We start from the raw sequence: 17,676 nt of genomic DNA, 5'->3' as shown, positions 1-17,676 counted from the left end.
TGTTTGTTTCTTCATCCATAAAAATAGAAGGGAGAAAAAGTACCTACCTGGTAGGTTTTAGGACTTCTCAGAGCTAATCTATGCAGTGAAGTGGCCGGGAGGCTCAGTGCACATGCAGTAGACATCAGTGGCCATCATGATTCACCCACAGCTGCAAGTCATCCCCGGGACTGGGAAGTCCCCAGAATTCAAAGTCCCTGTGCCTAGCAAAACTTCCCTGTCCTAAGTTCTCCTCTCTCAAAAGGTTGCTTTTCCTATAGTGCATAGATGGTAATGGATTATCCCACAAATGACTATCTACTGAAGGTATTCAGCCTGGCTTGCCCTTTCAGGAAGCAAGTTGAGGTTTCTCCAGAAAGCCGCTCAGAGGTAGTGTCTCTCTAAGCATTTCGACGAAGGCCCAGTGAATGTGCCCCATCCAAGCACTGACTCTCTCACTTCTCTTTTTGAGCCTGTGCAGAAGCCATGTTCATTGCCAACTGCTGCTGGTAGAGACTGGTGATCGAATACCAAAGTGGACTTTTCCGTAAATGCTTGTCATGTGCCTGTGTTAGACTATGCACACTACATTTTCATAGCCCTAAGTTGTTTCATTAATAGGCCTGAATTAGTTCTATAATATTGGGGAATGAAGAATGAATGATCCTATTTCTTTTTTCTCAATTTGTCTATCTCATTTTCCACTGTATCCCTTAGCTAGAATGGTGCTTGGCACAAGTAGATGCTCCGTAGGTTTATTTTAATTTATGTTATTATTTGATTTGATTTGATTTGATTTTTGAGACAGAGTCTCACTCTGTTGCCCAGGATGGAGTGCAGTGGACACGATCTTGACTCATTGCAACCTCCAGTTCCCAGGTGAAAGTGATTCTCCTGCCTCAGCCCCCTGAGTAGGTGGGACTACAGGCATGCACCACCACACCTGGCTAATTTTTGTATTTTTAATAGAGATGGGGTTTTGTCACATTGGCCAGGCTGGTCTCAAACTCCTGACCCCAAGTGATCCACCTGCCTTGGCCTCTCAAAGTGCTGGGATTATAGGCGTGAACCATCATACCTGGCCTTCAGTAACTACATTTTAATTCATTATTCAAATAGATGATAAATCAACATAATTTTAAAAAGACAAATATAAAAAGATATCAGTAAAAATATTCTCTCTCCAGGCATTTAACCCCATCCACCCAGTTACTAACCGCATTTCATTCCCATAATAACCACTGTTAGTTGTTCCTTGAATATCCTTCCTGGGTTTCTTTATGTACATCCAAATAAGTATGTATTTCTTTTTCCCCCTCCCCTCCCCTCCCCTTCCCTTCCCTTTCTTTCTTCTCTTTCCTTTCCTTTCCTTTTCTGACAGAGCCTTGCTCTGTTGGCCAGGCTGGAGTGCAGTGGTGCAACCACAGTTCACTGCACCCTCAACTTCCTGGGCTCAAGCAATCCTCCCACACCTCAGCCTCTTGAGTATCTGATACTAAAGGTATTGGGATTATAGGCATGAGCTACTGTGCCCAGCCAAGTATGTATATTCTTATTTTCCTCACCTTCTTACATAAAAGGTAGAGTACTATACAGTATTCTGCACCTTGCCTTGTAAAAAAATTCAACAGTATATCTTGGCACTCCTTCCATAAGACTAAAGAGAGGGGTGCCATTCTTATTTTCACAGCTGCATATTATTCCATTGTATGAATACATCATAATTTTTGTAAGCAGTCCTCTATTGATGATCATTTGAGTTGTTTCCATTTTTTTTAATTCCTGAAAATGCAGCAATGGATAACCTTATATGGATTTGATTAAGTGTAAGAATAAATACATCCATGAAACACATTCTCAAAAGTGGAATCGCTGAATCAAAGGGTATTTGCAGTTGTCATTTTAACAGATGATGCCAAATTGCTTTCTTTAAGGGTTGTATTGACGTATGGCTCAGTAAATATTGAATACATGGATGAATAATATTTTCAAGTTCAGTCATTTTGAGGCCCCCAGCATGCAAGAAAAACCAGGGGAGAGGGCTATTGCTGGTCCAGAAAAGTCACCAATGTTATTGTGATGCTTTTGGCCCCTCAAAGCCACTGAGTGACTTCGTCTTGCCATCTTTCCAACATGGCTGCTGGTTGGGGAGGGCAGTGTCCAGAGAGGTCCCCCTCAGCCCTTCTCCCACCCAACACAGGCTGTTCTATTTTATCCATAGGACAATGTCCAGGTACTGGGAACTTTCCAAGGGCCTATAAAAAGATCTAAGATCTGGAAGAAACAAACAAACAACCAGTATTGGCTCCAAAATTCAAAAGGAGAAAAATGCAAAATCACAATGAATAAATGGATAAGTAAATGTCTATACTATGTAATATTGCATCAGCTTCATTTAGCATTCATAAAGGTTTCATCACATCTGAAAATGGTTTGGAGGCCAGATTATCTTAGCTCACAAAAATCCCCAAGTATGCAAGAAAACTGCCAAGAAATCATTACCAATTGTAAATGAAATGAATTCCTCAAGGCCAAATCATTTCAGAAGCAAATTCATAAGAATTATCCTTTCCAAAAAGCTTAAAGCAAAAGACATATTTTTTTTTTTTTTTGTAAAATGTGGCCACGCCATTTAAAAATTATATATATTTGATAGTAGTGAGATGGGGACTCCAAAGGTGAGAGTGCCCTGGACCTACCATGGCCTTAAAAACATTGCCAGCCTCATCTGAGCCATAAAGCACCCATCTGGGGTGCTCTGGGCCTCTAGTCTCTGCTCCTGACAGCCCAGAGCGGAAAACCACCCCTTAGATCAAAGAGGCTGCTTTGTCAGTGTACCTCTCAGTTTCAGCAGCAAGAACAAGACACAAGTTAATTTCGCTATAGATAATCCGGCCTCACTAGTGAGTATTTCTGAGTCCCATGTAAAAATGAAATTCTTCAGAGTTGCTTACTGTTTGCTCATGACAGCTGGAGAAGGGACAAGTTTTGGGATCAGTTTAGGGACCATAGGGAAGACAAGGGACTAAGGACCACGATTTTGAGAACTCTCGTTCTACAGCCTTTTGGAGGCCAGATGGCCACTGTGGGGCCCAGTTGCAGAGACCTGGTACACCTAGCTGCTTGGGCAGCTGGGGCCCCTGGGCTTGTCTCTTAATTAACCCTGTCTCCCTTCCCCTCTCTTTACAGCTGGGAAAACGGAGGTCCTCTGTAGATTCCTAATGATTTTGAGCCCTTACCATGTGCCAAGTACTTCACATACACACATATATGATTTCCTTTCATCTTTATAGCAGGTATACAAGGTAGTATTACTGTCCCCATTTTTTCCCGTTATAAAGACAGGGACACTGAAACTCAAGAATGGAAATGGTCTGTCCAAGACAAGGAGTAAGTCCATGGCAGGGCCAAGACGAGAACCTGGTACCCCATCCTCCTCCCCCATACATGCTGCATCCTCCGCCCATGTCATTGCTCCAGCCATTTTCCCTGCTACCCAAACTCTTTAAATACTTTAAAAATGCATTAATTCAAAATCAATAGTCAATGTATTTAAACTTCCAAATAAGAAACACATTTAAAAACATTCCTCCCACTCCAGTATCTATTTCTTCTGGGTCTTTTCTGTGCCTGTCATCATCATGTATCCTGACTGCCTTCTTCCTGCTTCCCTATTCATTGCTTTGCTCACATAAGTACACTCTAAACTCCTTTCGTAGACCCCTTTGCCCAACCAGAAGGATGCCTGAACTTCCACCATAAGAACAGCATCTCTTTAGGCTTTCAGTTAAAATGCTTGATCTCAAAGTGGGTTTTAGTCCCTGTTGCTTGTGTGGGAAGGGTGGAAGTGTCCAAGATCAGATTTGGCTGAGTGATGGGGGCACTGGGAAGGGGAGAGCCTGAGGGCCTCTAGGAAGCAGGAAGGTGAAGGTAGAGGGGACTATGCTGTGCTGGGCTGGGTGCCAGGCCCTGGGAACAGGGCGGTAACAGGAAGGACACAGGGCCTCTGCAGCTGCAGCTCATTGCCTCCTCAGGGTCCAGTGCTCCCCTGCTCCTGGGGCAGTGTGACTCTCCCTAACTCCCATGCTGGCTTTGACTGCCTAGCACCGAGCCCCTGCCAACCCTCTATCCTCTATCAGCTCCCAGAGACACCCAGGCCTCTATCAGTCCGAGCCTCAGTACCCTGGCCCCAGGGCTGGGAGACTGGCCAGCACCTCAGATTTGTTCCCTCTCAGAAAAAGAGCCAGGAGGTATGCAGATTTGCTTGACAATTTGGTAGGGAAATGAGGCCTACTGGAAGCCAGAGTCCACGGTTCAGGAGGGTCTGAGAGCCTTGGGCTCCTTTGCTGGGGCTGTTCTCTCTGAGGCTCTCCCACTTGACAAAACTGAGAGTTTCCTGCAGTGGGGGCCAGGCCTAGTCCTGTGGTGAGTTCTCAGCACCACCCATCACCAGCCAGAGGCAAAGAGCAGGGGCCAGGGTTGTTTGTTAAATGAATTAGTTACCAAACTGAGACTTGTTGTACATCAGGGACTGTATCGAGTGTTTTGCATTTACTGGCTCATTTAAGTCCCTAGCAGCTCTGGGGGTAGATGTTATTATGCCCCATTGTACATTTGAGGAAGCTGAGGCACAGAGAGGCTGGGAGATTGGCCCAAGCTCCCACCGCTCCTTATTTATTTATTTATTTATTTACTTATTTATTTAGAGACAGGGTCTCACTTTGTCACCCATGCTGGAGTGCAGTGGTGCAATCTCAGCTTGCTGCAGCCTTGACTTCCTGGGCTCAAGCAATCTTCCTGCCTCAGACCCCCAAGTAGCTGGGACTATAGGCATATACCACTATGCCCAGCTAATTTTTTGGTAGAGATGGGGTTTTGCCATGTTGCCCAGGCTGGTCTCGCACTCCTGAGCTCAAGTGATCCACCTGCTTCAGCCTCCCAAAGTACTAGGATTACAGGTGTAAGCCATCAGGCCCAGCCCCCTTCTTTATTTCAAAACCACTCCCCTGCTACTCTACCACTGCCCCAGTCCCCCCAACAACTTCCCACCAGTGCAGTAGGCTTGGTGCAGGGTGCCCCCTTTCAGAGCTTTGCGGATATACCTGGAAAGCCCACTCGCTGGTCTGGGGTCTCCCTGTGGCAGCTGTGTGCTCTGGTCAAAGCATCATCTGCTCTGAGGTTGGCCTTGCTCTTCTCTGGCCTGCCCCTAGCCCTCCAATGCTCGGCCCATTCACAGCTCCAGTCCCCCAACCTTCTTCACCCACCCCACCCACTCCTCATCAGGCCAACTTCCTTCACAAGGCCCTACCAGGATAGCATTGTCCAACCCCCAAGGAACAGAGCCATCTCTGCTTCTACCTCAGGGACACAGGCCTCCATTTGTGCCCTGGATGGGGGTGGTGATTAGGACTGCTTCTCCATCAGGGCCCAGGGTCATATGATGCAAAAGTGTCACCTCAAAGGGGTCATGCTTGCACCAACTGCAGTGGGCAGCCAAGCCTGTAGATGGAGTGGAGCCCTGAGGGGAGGGGGCAGCTTGGTTGTGATGGCTGCAACAATCCAGAGGGCTTTGAGCATGGGGACTGAAAAGAGCACAGCCTCCACCGGCCTGCAGAGTTGTGGGAAGAATGACTGCAGGCCCTCACAGCTGTGTCTCACGCCACTGTTGCGTTTCAGAGCAGGCAGGGGCAGGCCTTTGGAGATCACTTAGCCATCCATCTCCTTGCTGTGCAGGTGGAAAACTGCAGCCCAGAGAGGGCGGGGACATGCCCGGGGGCACACAGCATACAGGTGATAAGGCTGTTTTCCTCTCTGGGCCTCCTGCAGATCTGTGCACTCCTCCAACGGGAGGTCAGCATCTCGGCCAGCTCCGTCTCCCTGGGGTCTGGCAGTTACAAAGGCAGTGTGCAGTGAGTGCTTCTTCAGAGGCCTCTGGGCACATGCTATCAACTCTGGGGAGACTGACCTAGAATGAGTCTCTGGCTCTGTATTCCCCTAGGGTTTTCCCAGAGGCTGGCCATGTAGGAGCAAGTTTACTGCCCAAATTTCCCCTTTTCAATAAACACCGGCTACTTCCTCCTGGGTGGCTGCTTCCTTCTGGTCACTGGGTTCCTGGAAGGCTCAAGGAAGCAGGGGCTTACATGGGCATGCAGGGCAGACCCTTCAACACCTCTCATGCCTGTACTAGATGCAGGGGAGGTACACAGGCTGTACAAAGCTGGCCCTGACCACAGGACATTGCTGTTTAATATAAGAGACCTCAGGAACTGCGAAAGTCAACAAATCATTTACAAAGGTTCTAGGGAACTAGGAACCACCAGAGACAACCCCAACATTTCCATGGAGGCGGCCCTTGGGAAGAACTGAAGCTATATTTATTTACATAAACTATAAACATTGTCCAAATTGAAAATGGAGGTACTAAGAGAGATGAGATAAAGCCCCATTGCCTAGTTCTCCTCAGCTCATGGCCCTAGGAATGAGGGGAGAAGGGTTTGTTCATGAAATAAAAAGCATTCCAGCAGGGCCTTGAGAGAGTCAGTGGGGAAGAGGGGCCTGGGGGAGGTCTAGAGAGTCAAGAGGGTTTTCGGATTGATTCTGGAGGCTCTAGGGATCCTTGGAAGGCTTGGGCCACTTCCCAAGCCTGGCCGGGTAGACAGAGACTCAGGGCCCTCCAGGGGACCCTCCTGAGACATTGCTGTTGGCCTTGAGGCTTCCACACTTTACAATTCTCACTGGGGACTCAGGCCTGTGTCTGTGCAGGCTCCTCAGAGGGCCATATTCTGAACCTGGTGAGACCGAGGCAGGGGCCAGGCCCCTAGTATACTAAAAGGCTCAGTGCCTGGGCCTGGCAGCTTGAGGGGCCTGTGAAATGTTTGTGGCCTAAGAAAAATGTATCGGCTCTAAAACCCAAGAAAAACAGCAAAATTAGAATTAATGAACATCTAATTAAATATCTACACACGTAACATGTCACCTTTATAGCCATCATAAAAATGTCATAACAGAGCTGGGCACCATGGGCTCATGCCTTAATCCCAGCACTCTGGGAGGCCAAGGTGGGAGGATCACTTGAGACCAGGAGTTTGAGACCAGCCTGGGCAACATGGCAAAGACCTATCTCTACAAAAAATACAAAAATTAGCTGACCATGGTGCTGCGCTGTGGTTCCAGCTACTTAGGAGGCTGAAGTGGGAGGATAGCTTGAGCCCAGGAGGGGGAGGTTACAGTGAGCCGAGGTAGCGTCACCGCACTCCAGCCTGTGTGACACAATGAGACCCATCTCAAAAAAAAAAAAAAAAAAAAAGGGTCATTACATTTGAGAATAATTTCTAGGTTAGGTTTCTCTCACTTGGCCAAAATTCCCACATAGACGTGATGATTGCCCAGAAATCAGCCAATTAAAAATAAAAATGAAAACTCATAATTAGATAATATCAAGAGCACAATTATGGATATTCCTGAAAACATTTTTATAGCAAAAATTATGTGTATGTTTACTACGGGATGTAGGGTATTTTAATATATTTGATATGATGTAAGGTGTGGCCTCCGGAAGGAAGAGAGCAGTGGCCTACAAGCATTTTATTTATTTTATTTATTTATTTATTTTGAGACAGAGCCTCCCTCTGTTGCCAGGCTGGAGTGCAGGGGCACGATCTTGGTTCACTGCAACCTCCTCCTCCCAGACTCAAGCGATTCTCCTGCCTCGGCCTCCCGAGTAGCCGGGATTACAGGTGCCTGCCACCGCACCTAGCTAATTTTCCTATTTTTAGTAGAGATTGGGTTTCAACATGTTGGCCAGGCTGGTCTCAAACTCCTGACCTTGTGATCTGCCCTCCTTGGCCTCCCAAAGTACTGGGATTACAGGCGTGAGCCACCACGCCCAGCCCTGCAAGCACTTTAAAATGGCCCCAGCTCGTCTGTGCTGGGTGACCAGGGAAGGACTAGGGGCTCAGGTGTAGGGGATCCAGGCTGAAGTCTAGCTTGCCCATTGAGGGGCACAGACAGCAGGTACGGTTCTGTATGCCAGGCCCTGGCGGATACAGCATTGAATAAACCAATTATTCTCCTGCCCTCGTGGAGATTATACTCTAGTAAGGCAGGGAGGTGACACACAAGAAAGCAGATAAAAGTAATGCGTGCTATGTTGTATAAATGCCGTGATGACATGTAAATGATTACCACTTAAAACAGCACCCTTGTCCCGTTCCATCTGCCTAGCCCTGGCCAGCCAGCCCAGAATCTCAGTACAGGAGCGGGGCTCGTGCCTCCTTTCTTGGGCCTAGCAAACATTGGTCCCCATAAGACACCTCACGGATCTTGGTACTGTCCTCTGGGACCACAGGTCATGTCACCCCCACTTCCTCATAACTTACTGATAGAGCTAGAAGAGATGGGCTACACCCTCCCCTGTCCCGTTGCCTCCCCATACTACAGCAATACAGACCTGGTTCTCCCAGCTCTTCCCTTTCCCACAGTATTTCAAGATCAGACCCCACCATGACTGCCTACCCCACAAGCCAACTAGTCACAGCCCCTTTTACATACATGGTGAAGCCCAAATTGAACTTGGACCCCTCACTCCTGAGAGCAGCCCACTCCATTCCTGCAGCACCGCAGTCTCTGGCCTTCCTTGTCTGGGCCCCGTCTGACTGTTGGATTCCTCCTCTCCGAATCTGCTGACTAATGAGGAAGACATTGGTGTTAACTGTATGATGATAATAATAACAGCTGATACGTGCTGAGTGCTTACTATGTGTGAGGCACCATGCTAAGCACTTTCATATGCATTTCTCACATAACCCTTCCAATAACAACAGCATGAGATAGCTACTTGTATTTATCAACCCCATTTTATAAATGAAGAGACTGAGGCCCAGAGAGGTTAAATCACTTGCCCAAGGTCATGCCTCTGGTAAGTGGCAGAGTTATGAGACACATCCGGTCAGTGGGAAGTCAGAGTCCAGTCCTTAACACTGTGCTGACCGTGCTCAAAGACAGGTGGAGAGGGCTAAGGTGGGAGCACCCTTGCTGTGGCCACCCCAGCCAGACCTCTGACGGGCCCCAGGAAAGGAACACTTGTGTGGTGCCACTGTAGGGCCTGCAGAGAGTCGGTGGGCTGGGTAAGGACCCAGAGCCTGCCCTTCCTACCTGGGTGGCTCTAAACAGGCAGTATAATTTGTGTCCCTGTCTAGCTCAGAAAGGTCAGTTTTCCTCCCGGGTCTTTCAGTGTGTCTGTATAAAACACGCAAATCTATAAGGGTGAGATATTTGGTTTGGACCTTCGCAAATATAGCTATACACTTCCTTTTTCCTTTGAATAAAGTGAGCTCTTGTATTCACTATTCTCTCTCCCTGGAATGCTTCACCCATATTTCTGGTTGCCCCTGTCCCTCCCATCATCTAGGTCTGTGCTCCGCGTCACAGGATCAGACCAGCCTCCTTGCCTGTCCTGGGGGAGCAGCCTGCTACCTGCCCCCTCACCTCATCCTCTCACTTTGCTTTTTATTTATTTTATTTTTTATTCTTGTGGGAATAGGTGTTTATATTTATGGATTACATGAGATGTTTTAACACAGGCATGCAAGGCATAATAATCATATCAGGGTAAGTAAGGTATCCATCACCTCAAGCATTTATCCTTTGTGTTACAAACAATCCAATTATACTTTTTTTTCTTTTTAGACAGAGTTTTGCTCTTGTTGCCCAGGCTGGAGTGCAATGGTATGATATTGGCTCACTGCAACCTCCGCCTCCTGGATTCAAGAGATTCTCCTGCCTCAGCCTCCCAAGTAGCTGGGATTACAGGCATGGGCCACCATGCCCAGCTAATTTTGTATTTTTAGTAGGGACGGGGTTTCTTCATGTTGGTCAGGCTGGTCTTGAACTCCCAACCTCAGGTGATCCGCCCACCTCGGCCTCCCAAACTGCTGGGATTACAGGCATGAACCACGGTGCCTGTATTATATACTCTTTTGGTTATTTTTAAACGTACAATTATATTATTTTTGACTATAGTCACCCTGTTTTGCTAGCAAATACTTAGTCTTATTCATTCTTTCTCTTTGCTTTATTACAAAGCAATAGATTTGCCTTCTCAGGTTGTGAGTGTTCAAATAAGTTAATCTATAAAGCACTGATAAATACTAGGTGCTATTTTAAGTGATAATATTTACATGTCATCACGGCATTTATACAACGTAGCACACATTACTTTTATCTGCTTTCTTGTGTATCACCTCCTTGCCTTACTAGAATATAATCTTCAGGAGGGCAGGAGAATGATTGGTTTGTTCACTGCTATATCCGCCAGGGCCTGGCATACAGAACTGTACCTGGCATTCAGAAGGCGCTCAATAAATATATGTTGAATTCAATGAACGAACTGAGGTCTGGAGAGGCAGGAAACGCTTTGGCTTTCATGAATTCTGCAAATATTTACTGAGCACCCACTCAGCACCAGGCAATAGGCTGTCTCATTTTTACAATATTAGCTTGAGACTCTGGCAGGAGGGAGATTTAAAAATCAAGTTTTTAGAAAAAGGTACAGAGTGTGAAATGCAGTTTTAAGTGGACACTCCGTTGGGTTTTGAGAGATGCACACTCCCATGTACTTACACTGCCGTAAAGAAATAGACCATTGCTTCACCCCGCAGGGCGAGGACTTGGAGCACAGGTAGCACGAAGGCAACCGACTCGCAGGGATGCTGGACGCAGGACCCTGTTTCCGGGGGCTGCGGAGGCAAAGGCTGGCGGGCGGGCGGGGGCGGGACTACAAGTCCCAGGCTGCTTTGCGCACCCGCGGGCCTTGCGGAGCGATGGGGCGGCGCGGAGGGGTAGGGGGCGCAGCGGCGGTGGCGCCAAGGCGCGGGGCGCGGGCGCGGGCTCCTACTGTTGGCGCGCTGTAGCTATGCCGGGGGCTGGATCCCGGGCAGAGGAGGGCGGCGGCGGCGAGGGCGCGGCTCAGGGGGCGGCAGCTGAGCCCGGGGCGGGTCCCGCGCGGGAGCCAGCGCGGCTGTGCGGCTATCTGCAGAAGCTGTCGGGCAAAGGCCCGCTGCGCGGCTACCGCAGCCGCTGGTTCGTGTTCGACGCGCGTCCGCTGCTACCTCTACTATTTCAAGAGTCCGCAGGACGCGCTGCCCCTCGGCCACCTGGACATCGCGGACGCCTGCTTCAGCTACCAGGGCCCCGACGAGGCGGCGGAGCCGGGCGCGGAGCCGCCCGCGCACTTCCAGGTGCACAGCGCAGGAGCCGTCACGGTGCTCAAGGTGGGACCGCGCGCCCCAAAGCCGCCCTCGCGCTTCCGCAGGCGCCCCCTGCCTCGACCACGGGCCTGCGCCATCCACCCTCCTTCCTCCAAGGCCTCCTCGCCCCTGTCCACGTCGGCCTGCCTTTCCCTGCTTCTCCACATCCCGCCCTCGTTCCTATCTTCACCCCTCTACCTGGGCTTCGGCCAGTCTGGCTGGGGCTACCCAGCCCCACCTCCTTCCTCAGACACCTTAACCCATTATCCCCTCTGCGCCTAACCTCGGGCCCCTCTCTGGTGTCTCCCGACCCCCACCATCCCGTGGATGTCCCGTGCAGCCTTCCCAGGCCTGTAAGCGTAGGCTTCTACCCTCGGGGCCTCCTTTAGAACTCTGCCGGCGGGGCGCTGTGGCTCACGTCTGTAATCCCAGCACTTTGGGAGGCCGAGGCGGGTGGATCACGAGGTCAGGAGATCGAGACCATCCTGGCTAACACGGTGAAACCCCCGTCTCTACTAAAAATACAAAAAATTAGCCGGGCGTGGTGGCGGCCGCCTGTAGTCCCAGCTACTTGGGCGACTGAGGCGGGAGAATGGCGTGAACCCGGGAGGCGGAGCTTGCAGTGAGCCGAGATGCGCCACTGCACTCCAGCCTGGGGGACAGAGCGACTCTGGCTCAAATGAAAAAAGAAAGAACTCTGCCTATAACCTTGGTACCTCAGTGAACCGCTCTGTGCTGCAGCGGCCTCCTCTGTAAAATGGGGTAGCAGTAGTATCTACCTCATGGGGTGTTGGGATTAAATGAATTATACTCTAAACTGCTTAGTAAATGTTAGTGCTTTTATTTATTTGTTTATTCTTTTTGAGACAGGATCTCGTTCTGTTGTCCAGGCTAGAGTGCAGGGGTGCGATCTCGGCTCACTGCAGCCTCTATGCCTGGGCTCAAGCGATCCTCCCACCTCAGCCTCCCAAGTAGCAGGGACCACAGGCGCAGGCCCCCACGCCTGGCTAATTAATTTTTTTTTTTTTTTTTTTTTTTTTAAGAAACGCGGTCTTACTATGTTGCCCGGGCTAGTATCGAACTCCTGGGCTGAAACCATCCTCCCCATCCAGCTTCCCAAAGTGCTGGGATGCCAGGCGTGAGCCAGAGTGCATTCAGCACTGTAGACAGAAAGAGTCAGAGATGGCAGGGCCCTTAGAGACAGTCCACTACATTTCCCTCCAGAGTGGACAGGAATGCTTCAGCTAAGGTGACACAACAAGTAGGTGGCAGAGCCTGTTTTCTTGCTCCTTGCTTTGTCCAGGAGAGGTGGGAGGGGGTCGCTTCAGCCAGTTATGACTTGCTCCTTTGAGGCTCCTTTAATTCTCCAGTGGACAGACACAATGAGAGATACAGTGTAGAAGCAGGAGAGTAGAGTCAGGAGTCCTGGTGCTGAAAGGCCTCCCCTGTCCTTGGGAGTCCTGGGGGACTAGACTCTCACCTCCTAGGAGCCTACCTGCTTTGAGCACCTGGAGGGATCTGGGCCCAGGCCTGGAGCTGGGTATCCTTTCTCCAGGCTTTGCTGCCTGCCTAGTTCCTATGAGTCTCCACCCTCACTCTCACTCTTACCTATTCCCAAGTTGGGCTTTCTCCAGGACAACAGGGTTGGGCTGGGATGTATGAAAGCGCTCTCAGAGTTGGCCGCGTGGAGAACAGAGTAGGCAAGCGCCTGGCCTTATAAGCTGAGGACTGTTCCTCAGACCCCAGAGCTGCTAACAGCTGGAGCTGCTCCCTGGAGATGTTCTTAGAGCTTTGTTGATTCAGCTTTTACCAGTTCAAGTAGGATCTGATTCCCATGTTCTCTTGGGCTCCCCTGTCCTGTCTGTAAGTGTGTGCAGACAGCCTGTTCCCCAAAGAAAACCAACTCGGGTTGCAGTCCTACTCAGGATTACTTAGAGAGTGCCTGTATAATCTTGGGAATGACCCTAGTGGGAGACCTTTGCCAAAGGCAGAGGCTCTTCCTCAGTGTGCATACGGGCTGTCCCTGTGTCGAATTAATTTCCTGTGGAATGTTTGTTAAAGAAACTAGAGCATCATGTTTCACATTTTTCCCAGATGACTGTAGAGCCCTCTATCAGTTTTTTTTTCATTAAAATAATCTGAATCTCCTGTAATCCCAGCACTTTGGGAGGCCAAGGTGGGTGGATCACAAGGTCAGGAGATTGAGACCTGGCTAACATGGTGACACCCCATCTCTATTAAATATACAAAAAATTAGCCGGGTGTGGTGGCGGGCACCTGTAGTCACAGCTACTCGAGAGGCTGAGGCAAGAGAATGGCGTGAACCCGTGAGGCGGAGCTTGCAGTGAGCAGAGATCGCACCACTGCACTCCAGACTGGGTGACAGAGCAGACTCCGTCTCAAAAGTAAATAAATAAATAAAAAATAATCTGAATCTACATAAGCAGGGTTACAAGGTGCATGCATTGTCAGAAGTGTGGCTTTAAATTTGGATGGACTTGAACTTGAAGCAGGAGTCTGCTGCTCACACATATTGGACAAATTACACCACTTCTCTGCTCCAGTTTCCTCTTTGGTCTAGTGGGAATCATACCTTCCTCATTAGGTGGCTATGAGGATTCTGGAGAATGTTATGGAAAGTGGCTGGCACATTTTCCGTAGTGGTATGGAAAATAGTAGGCACTACATGGCATATGAAATATCAAGCTGTGTCTTTGGCCAAATATGTAGTGTATTCATGTAATGGAATATTATGCAGTAGTAAACAAAGGAACTAGAGCTATAGGTGTCAACGTGGATTACTCTCACAAACAATAAAATTGAACAAGAAGTAAGTTACAGACTGATTGTGTTCAGAATGATACCACTTATAGAAAGGTTAGGAAGATCATGTGAAACAGTACTACAGATCATAAGGATGTATGCTCTTTTGCGAGGAGAATAGCTTCATGGGGCTGATGAGCCCTGGTTTCCAGGTGGTGGTTGCCTCTGATGGGAAGAGGGAGGATGTGATTGGGAATGGGTGCCTCAGGGCTTCTCCTGTTGTTTTGCAGTGTTTTATTTCTTGGACTGGGTCATTGTTTGTCATGTTATGCTATCCATCTTTTTGTAGGTTCAGAATATTTCTTTTTTTAAAGAAAGGAAATACGTTTTCCTTTGGGTTACTTACAATGGAGGAGTATTTTGACATGTAAAATTAAATTGGTCACAGAGTAAGATAGTACCAAGTGTTAGCTATATACAACAATGGGAATGGAAACCAGGCAAGGCTTTCTGGAAGAAGGGAGGAGAAGGCCGGGCGCGGTGGCTCATGCCTGTAATCCCAGCACTTTGGGAGGCCGAGGCGAGTGGATCACTTGAGGTCAGGAGTTCGAGACCAGCCTGGCCAATATGGTGAAACCCTGTCTCTACTAAAAATACAAAAATTGGCTGGGCATAGTGGCACACGTCTATAGTCCCAGCCGTTCGCGAGGCTGAGGCAGGAGAATCGCATGAACCCGGGAGGTGGAAGTTGCAGTGAGCCGAGATCACACCACTGCACTCCAGCCTGAGCGACAGAGTGAGACTCCATCTCAGAAAACAAACAAACAAACACTCCTACTCTAAAACCCTGCCCCCACCCCCTTTTTTTTAGACGGAGTCTTACTTTGTCGTCCAGGCTGGAGTGCAGTGGTACAGTCTGCTAACTGCAACCTCTGGCTCCGGATTCAAGCAGTTCTCCTGCCTCAGCCTCCCGAGCAGCTGGAACTATAGGCGTGCGCCACCACGCCCAGCTAATTTTTGTATTTTTGGTAGAGATGGGGTTTCACCATATTGACCAGACTGGTCTTAAACTTCTGACCTTGTGATCCACCTGCCTCTGCTTCTCAAAGTGCAGGGGTTACAGATGTGAGCCACTGTGCCCGGCCAGGGGTGTGTTTTAAGAAAGTTAAATTTCATTGTACAGTTATTTCTTTTGAGCTGTAAGGAGTAAAAGCTTTATGGTGTTGAGTATGGAAATTACCAATTTATCTTCCTTTTTGTCTTTCAGATGCAAAAACTGATCCCCTTAAGCCTTAATGTTTCACTTCAGGGCTGCCCAGCTATAGAGGAGACCCTGATTTCTAAGGATTTTAAGTTAGGATTTAGTGCTGCTCAGACTTCAGCTAGTTGTGTATAATTTTACAAATACCATTTCTTATCACAGAGGGTTAAAAAGTAAAGAAAAATCAGCAATTTTCTTATTCTATTATCATATGTTTTTTTTATTTAAAAGCATCTTTCAGCCTTCTCTGGAGAAGCTGTGGTTTTGTTGGGCTTTTTCAAAATGTTTTTCTATGTAAGTCTTAATGAAAGCTGATTTAGGAATTTCTTGGTAAACTCCTCTATTCCCAAACTTAGGGATTTGATCTAGTGCTTTATGAGGTAATAGAGGCTAGAGAGGGGATGTGATTTTGCCAACATCATGAAGCTAGACTCAGTCCCTCTCTGAAAGTAGAGGCTCCAGGAACAGTGAATGTCTAAAATGTGGAGTATCTAATTGTATTGTCTGTTCTGACAAGTCTACTTTTTTTTGACTTTGTTGTGGATCAGATAAGGTGTAGCAGTAGTCTTTCCTTTTATTGCATTAGATATCTGTCGTTTTTGGATAGTGAGTATCACAAGGGAACATTTTACTGCCCAGTTCTTTACCAGGATACCTAGTACCTTTTACTGGACATGTCTGGAAACTGCTGCAAGGGTCTAGCAGAAGCTGATGCTTCCTGTGTGCGTCTCTCTGTGTGTAGGGGTGCTGGAGTCTTCTCATGGAGCTTTACTGGAATCTGAGGCACTTAGGGGAAGGAGAGCATGTGACTGACCAAGGGTGAAGCTTAAACAGCCTTGATCTTCCAGATCTCTGCAGTCTTTGGAGCAAGAGAGCGTCATCAGACCGTCAGCAAATGAATTCCTCCCTCTGTAGGTGCTTGGTGCTAAATGGGCATGTGTATTGGTTTCTGAGCCACACGTAACTGAATAGCTGTGTACCCCTATTCTTAACCCACTTTTGTGGGAACGCACATTCCCTGGTGTTGAAATTTCTCTTAATGACAAACATTTGTTGGCTTGGGTAATCATAGTGTGTTCAGTACAAAATAGATGTGGTGAACCAGCCTTCTTTGCTGTATGGTTCTTCTAAGCTGTTCTGCCCTAGGGCATCTGCTCAGTCTTGAAGCATTATTTAACTCTTTAAGTTATGGGGATTTAACTTTTCATGGCTTTCGAATTAGTAAGTTCCTTCAAGGCAAGTCCATTATTGTGCTTGTGATATCACAGTGGCATTCCATCTCCCACTGCCTCTCACACAGTCCTCGTTGCAGGGGAGTCTCCATCCTATTTCCTGCTGACCAGAGGGTAAGCTCCCTAAGGACTGTGTGTATCCTCAACTCCCGCAACAGTATCTGGCACAAAGGAGACATGCTATACACGAGTGTTTGTGCTCCTGAAAAATTCATATGTTGAAGTGCCAACTCCCAATGTGCTAATATTTAGAGGTGGGGCCTTTGGAAGGTAATTAAGTCATGAGGGTGGAGCCTTCATGAATGGGATTAGTGCCTTTATAAAAAGAGACCCTGGAGAGATGATCTCCCTCTCCACCTATGAGGATACAGCAAAAAGGCATTCCTTTGCCTGGCGGAAGAGGGCCCCCGCCAGGAACTGAATTGACCAGCACCTTGATTTTGGAAATTTCTGCTGTTTAAGCCACTTAGTCTGTGGTGTTTTTGTTATAACAGCCTGAACTGACTAAGGTAAGGTGCCCAGGTAGACATCTGTTGAATGAATGAAAAGAACATAATCATCCAGTAAGCACTGGTTTTCGTGTGAGCCCTGACCCTTTAGAAGTGATCAGCCAGAACTCATGTCGTGGAGGTGGCAACCATTCAGTGAATGCCCACTGAGTCTAACAGACATCAGGAATCCAAAAGGGGGTTATGACTCACCCTTCCCCAGAGGAGAGAGCTTACAGTCAGTTCCGTATTTTCGGGTCTCATGTGTTTCATGCCCATGGTCAGGACTCTGAGGACACTGTTATAGCAGAGGCAAACCTTTTATGTAAAGGGCCACATACTATTTTAGGTTTTGCGCATTCTGCCATATCTGTCACTATGCTGTTGTAGTACAGAAACAACCATAGAAGTATAGCTGTGTTTTAACTTTTAGTTATGGACTCTGAAATTTGGATTTCATATAATTTTCACGTTTCGCAAATGATCTTTTGATTTTTTTCAACCATTTAAAAATGTTAGCTGGGCACAGTGGCTCACTCCTGTAATCCTAGCACTTTGGGAGGCCGAGATGGGAGTATCACTTGAGCCCAATAGTCCAAGACCAGCCTGGGCAACAAAGTGAGACCCTATCTCTACAGAAATTTAAAAACCAGCCAGGTATGGCTGAACGCGGTGGCTCACGCCTGTAATCCCAGCACTTTTGGGAG

General features: G+C 48.1%; 1 protein-coding gene across 1 annotated transcript in view; it reads left to right on the top strand.

The window, feature by feature from the left end:
* Positions 1-10,835: 10,835 nt before the first annotated feature.
* TBC1D2B (TBC1 domain family member 2B) overlaps positions 10,836-17,676 on the top strand; it is an 83,738-nt gene continuing 76,897 nt past the window's right edge. The window contains 2 exon segments of the mRNA XM_010378661.2: positions 10,836-11,077; positions 11,079-11,249. Of these exon segments, the coding sequence (XP_010376963.1) occupies positions 10,892-11,077; positions 11,079-11,249 (357 nt within the window). The 5' untranslated portion in view covers positions 10,836-10,891.

Source organism: Rhinopithecus roxellana, chromosome 5 (genome assembly GCF_007565055.1).
Source record: "Rhinopithecus roxellana isolate Shanxi Qingling chromosome 5, ASM756505v1, whole genome shotgun sequence".
Lineage (NCBI taxonomy): Eukaryota > Metazoa > Chordata > Mammalia > Primates > Cercopithecidae > Rhinopithecus > Rhinopithecus roxellana.
This window is presented reverse-complemented; position numbering and strand designations above follow the sequence as displayed.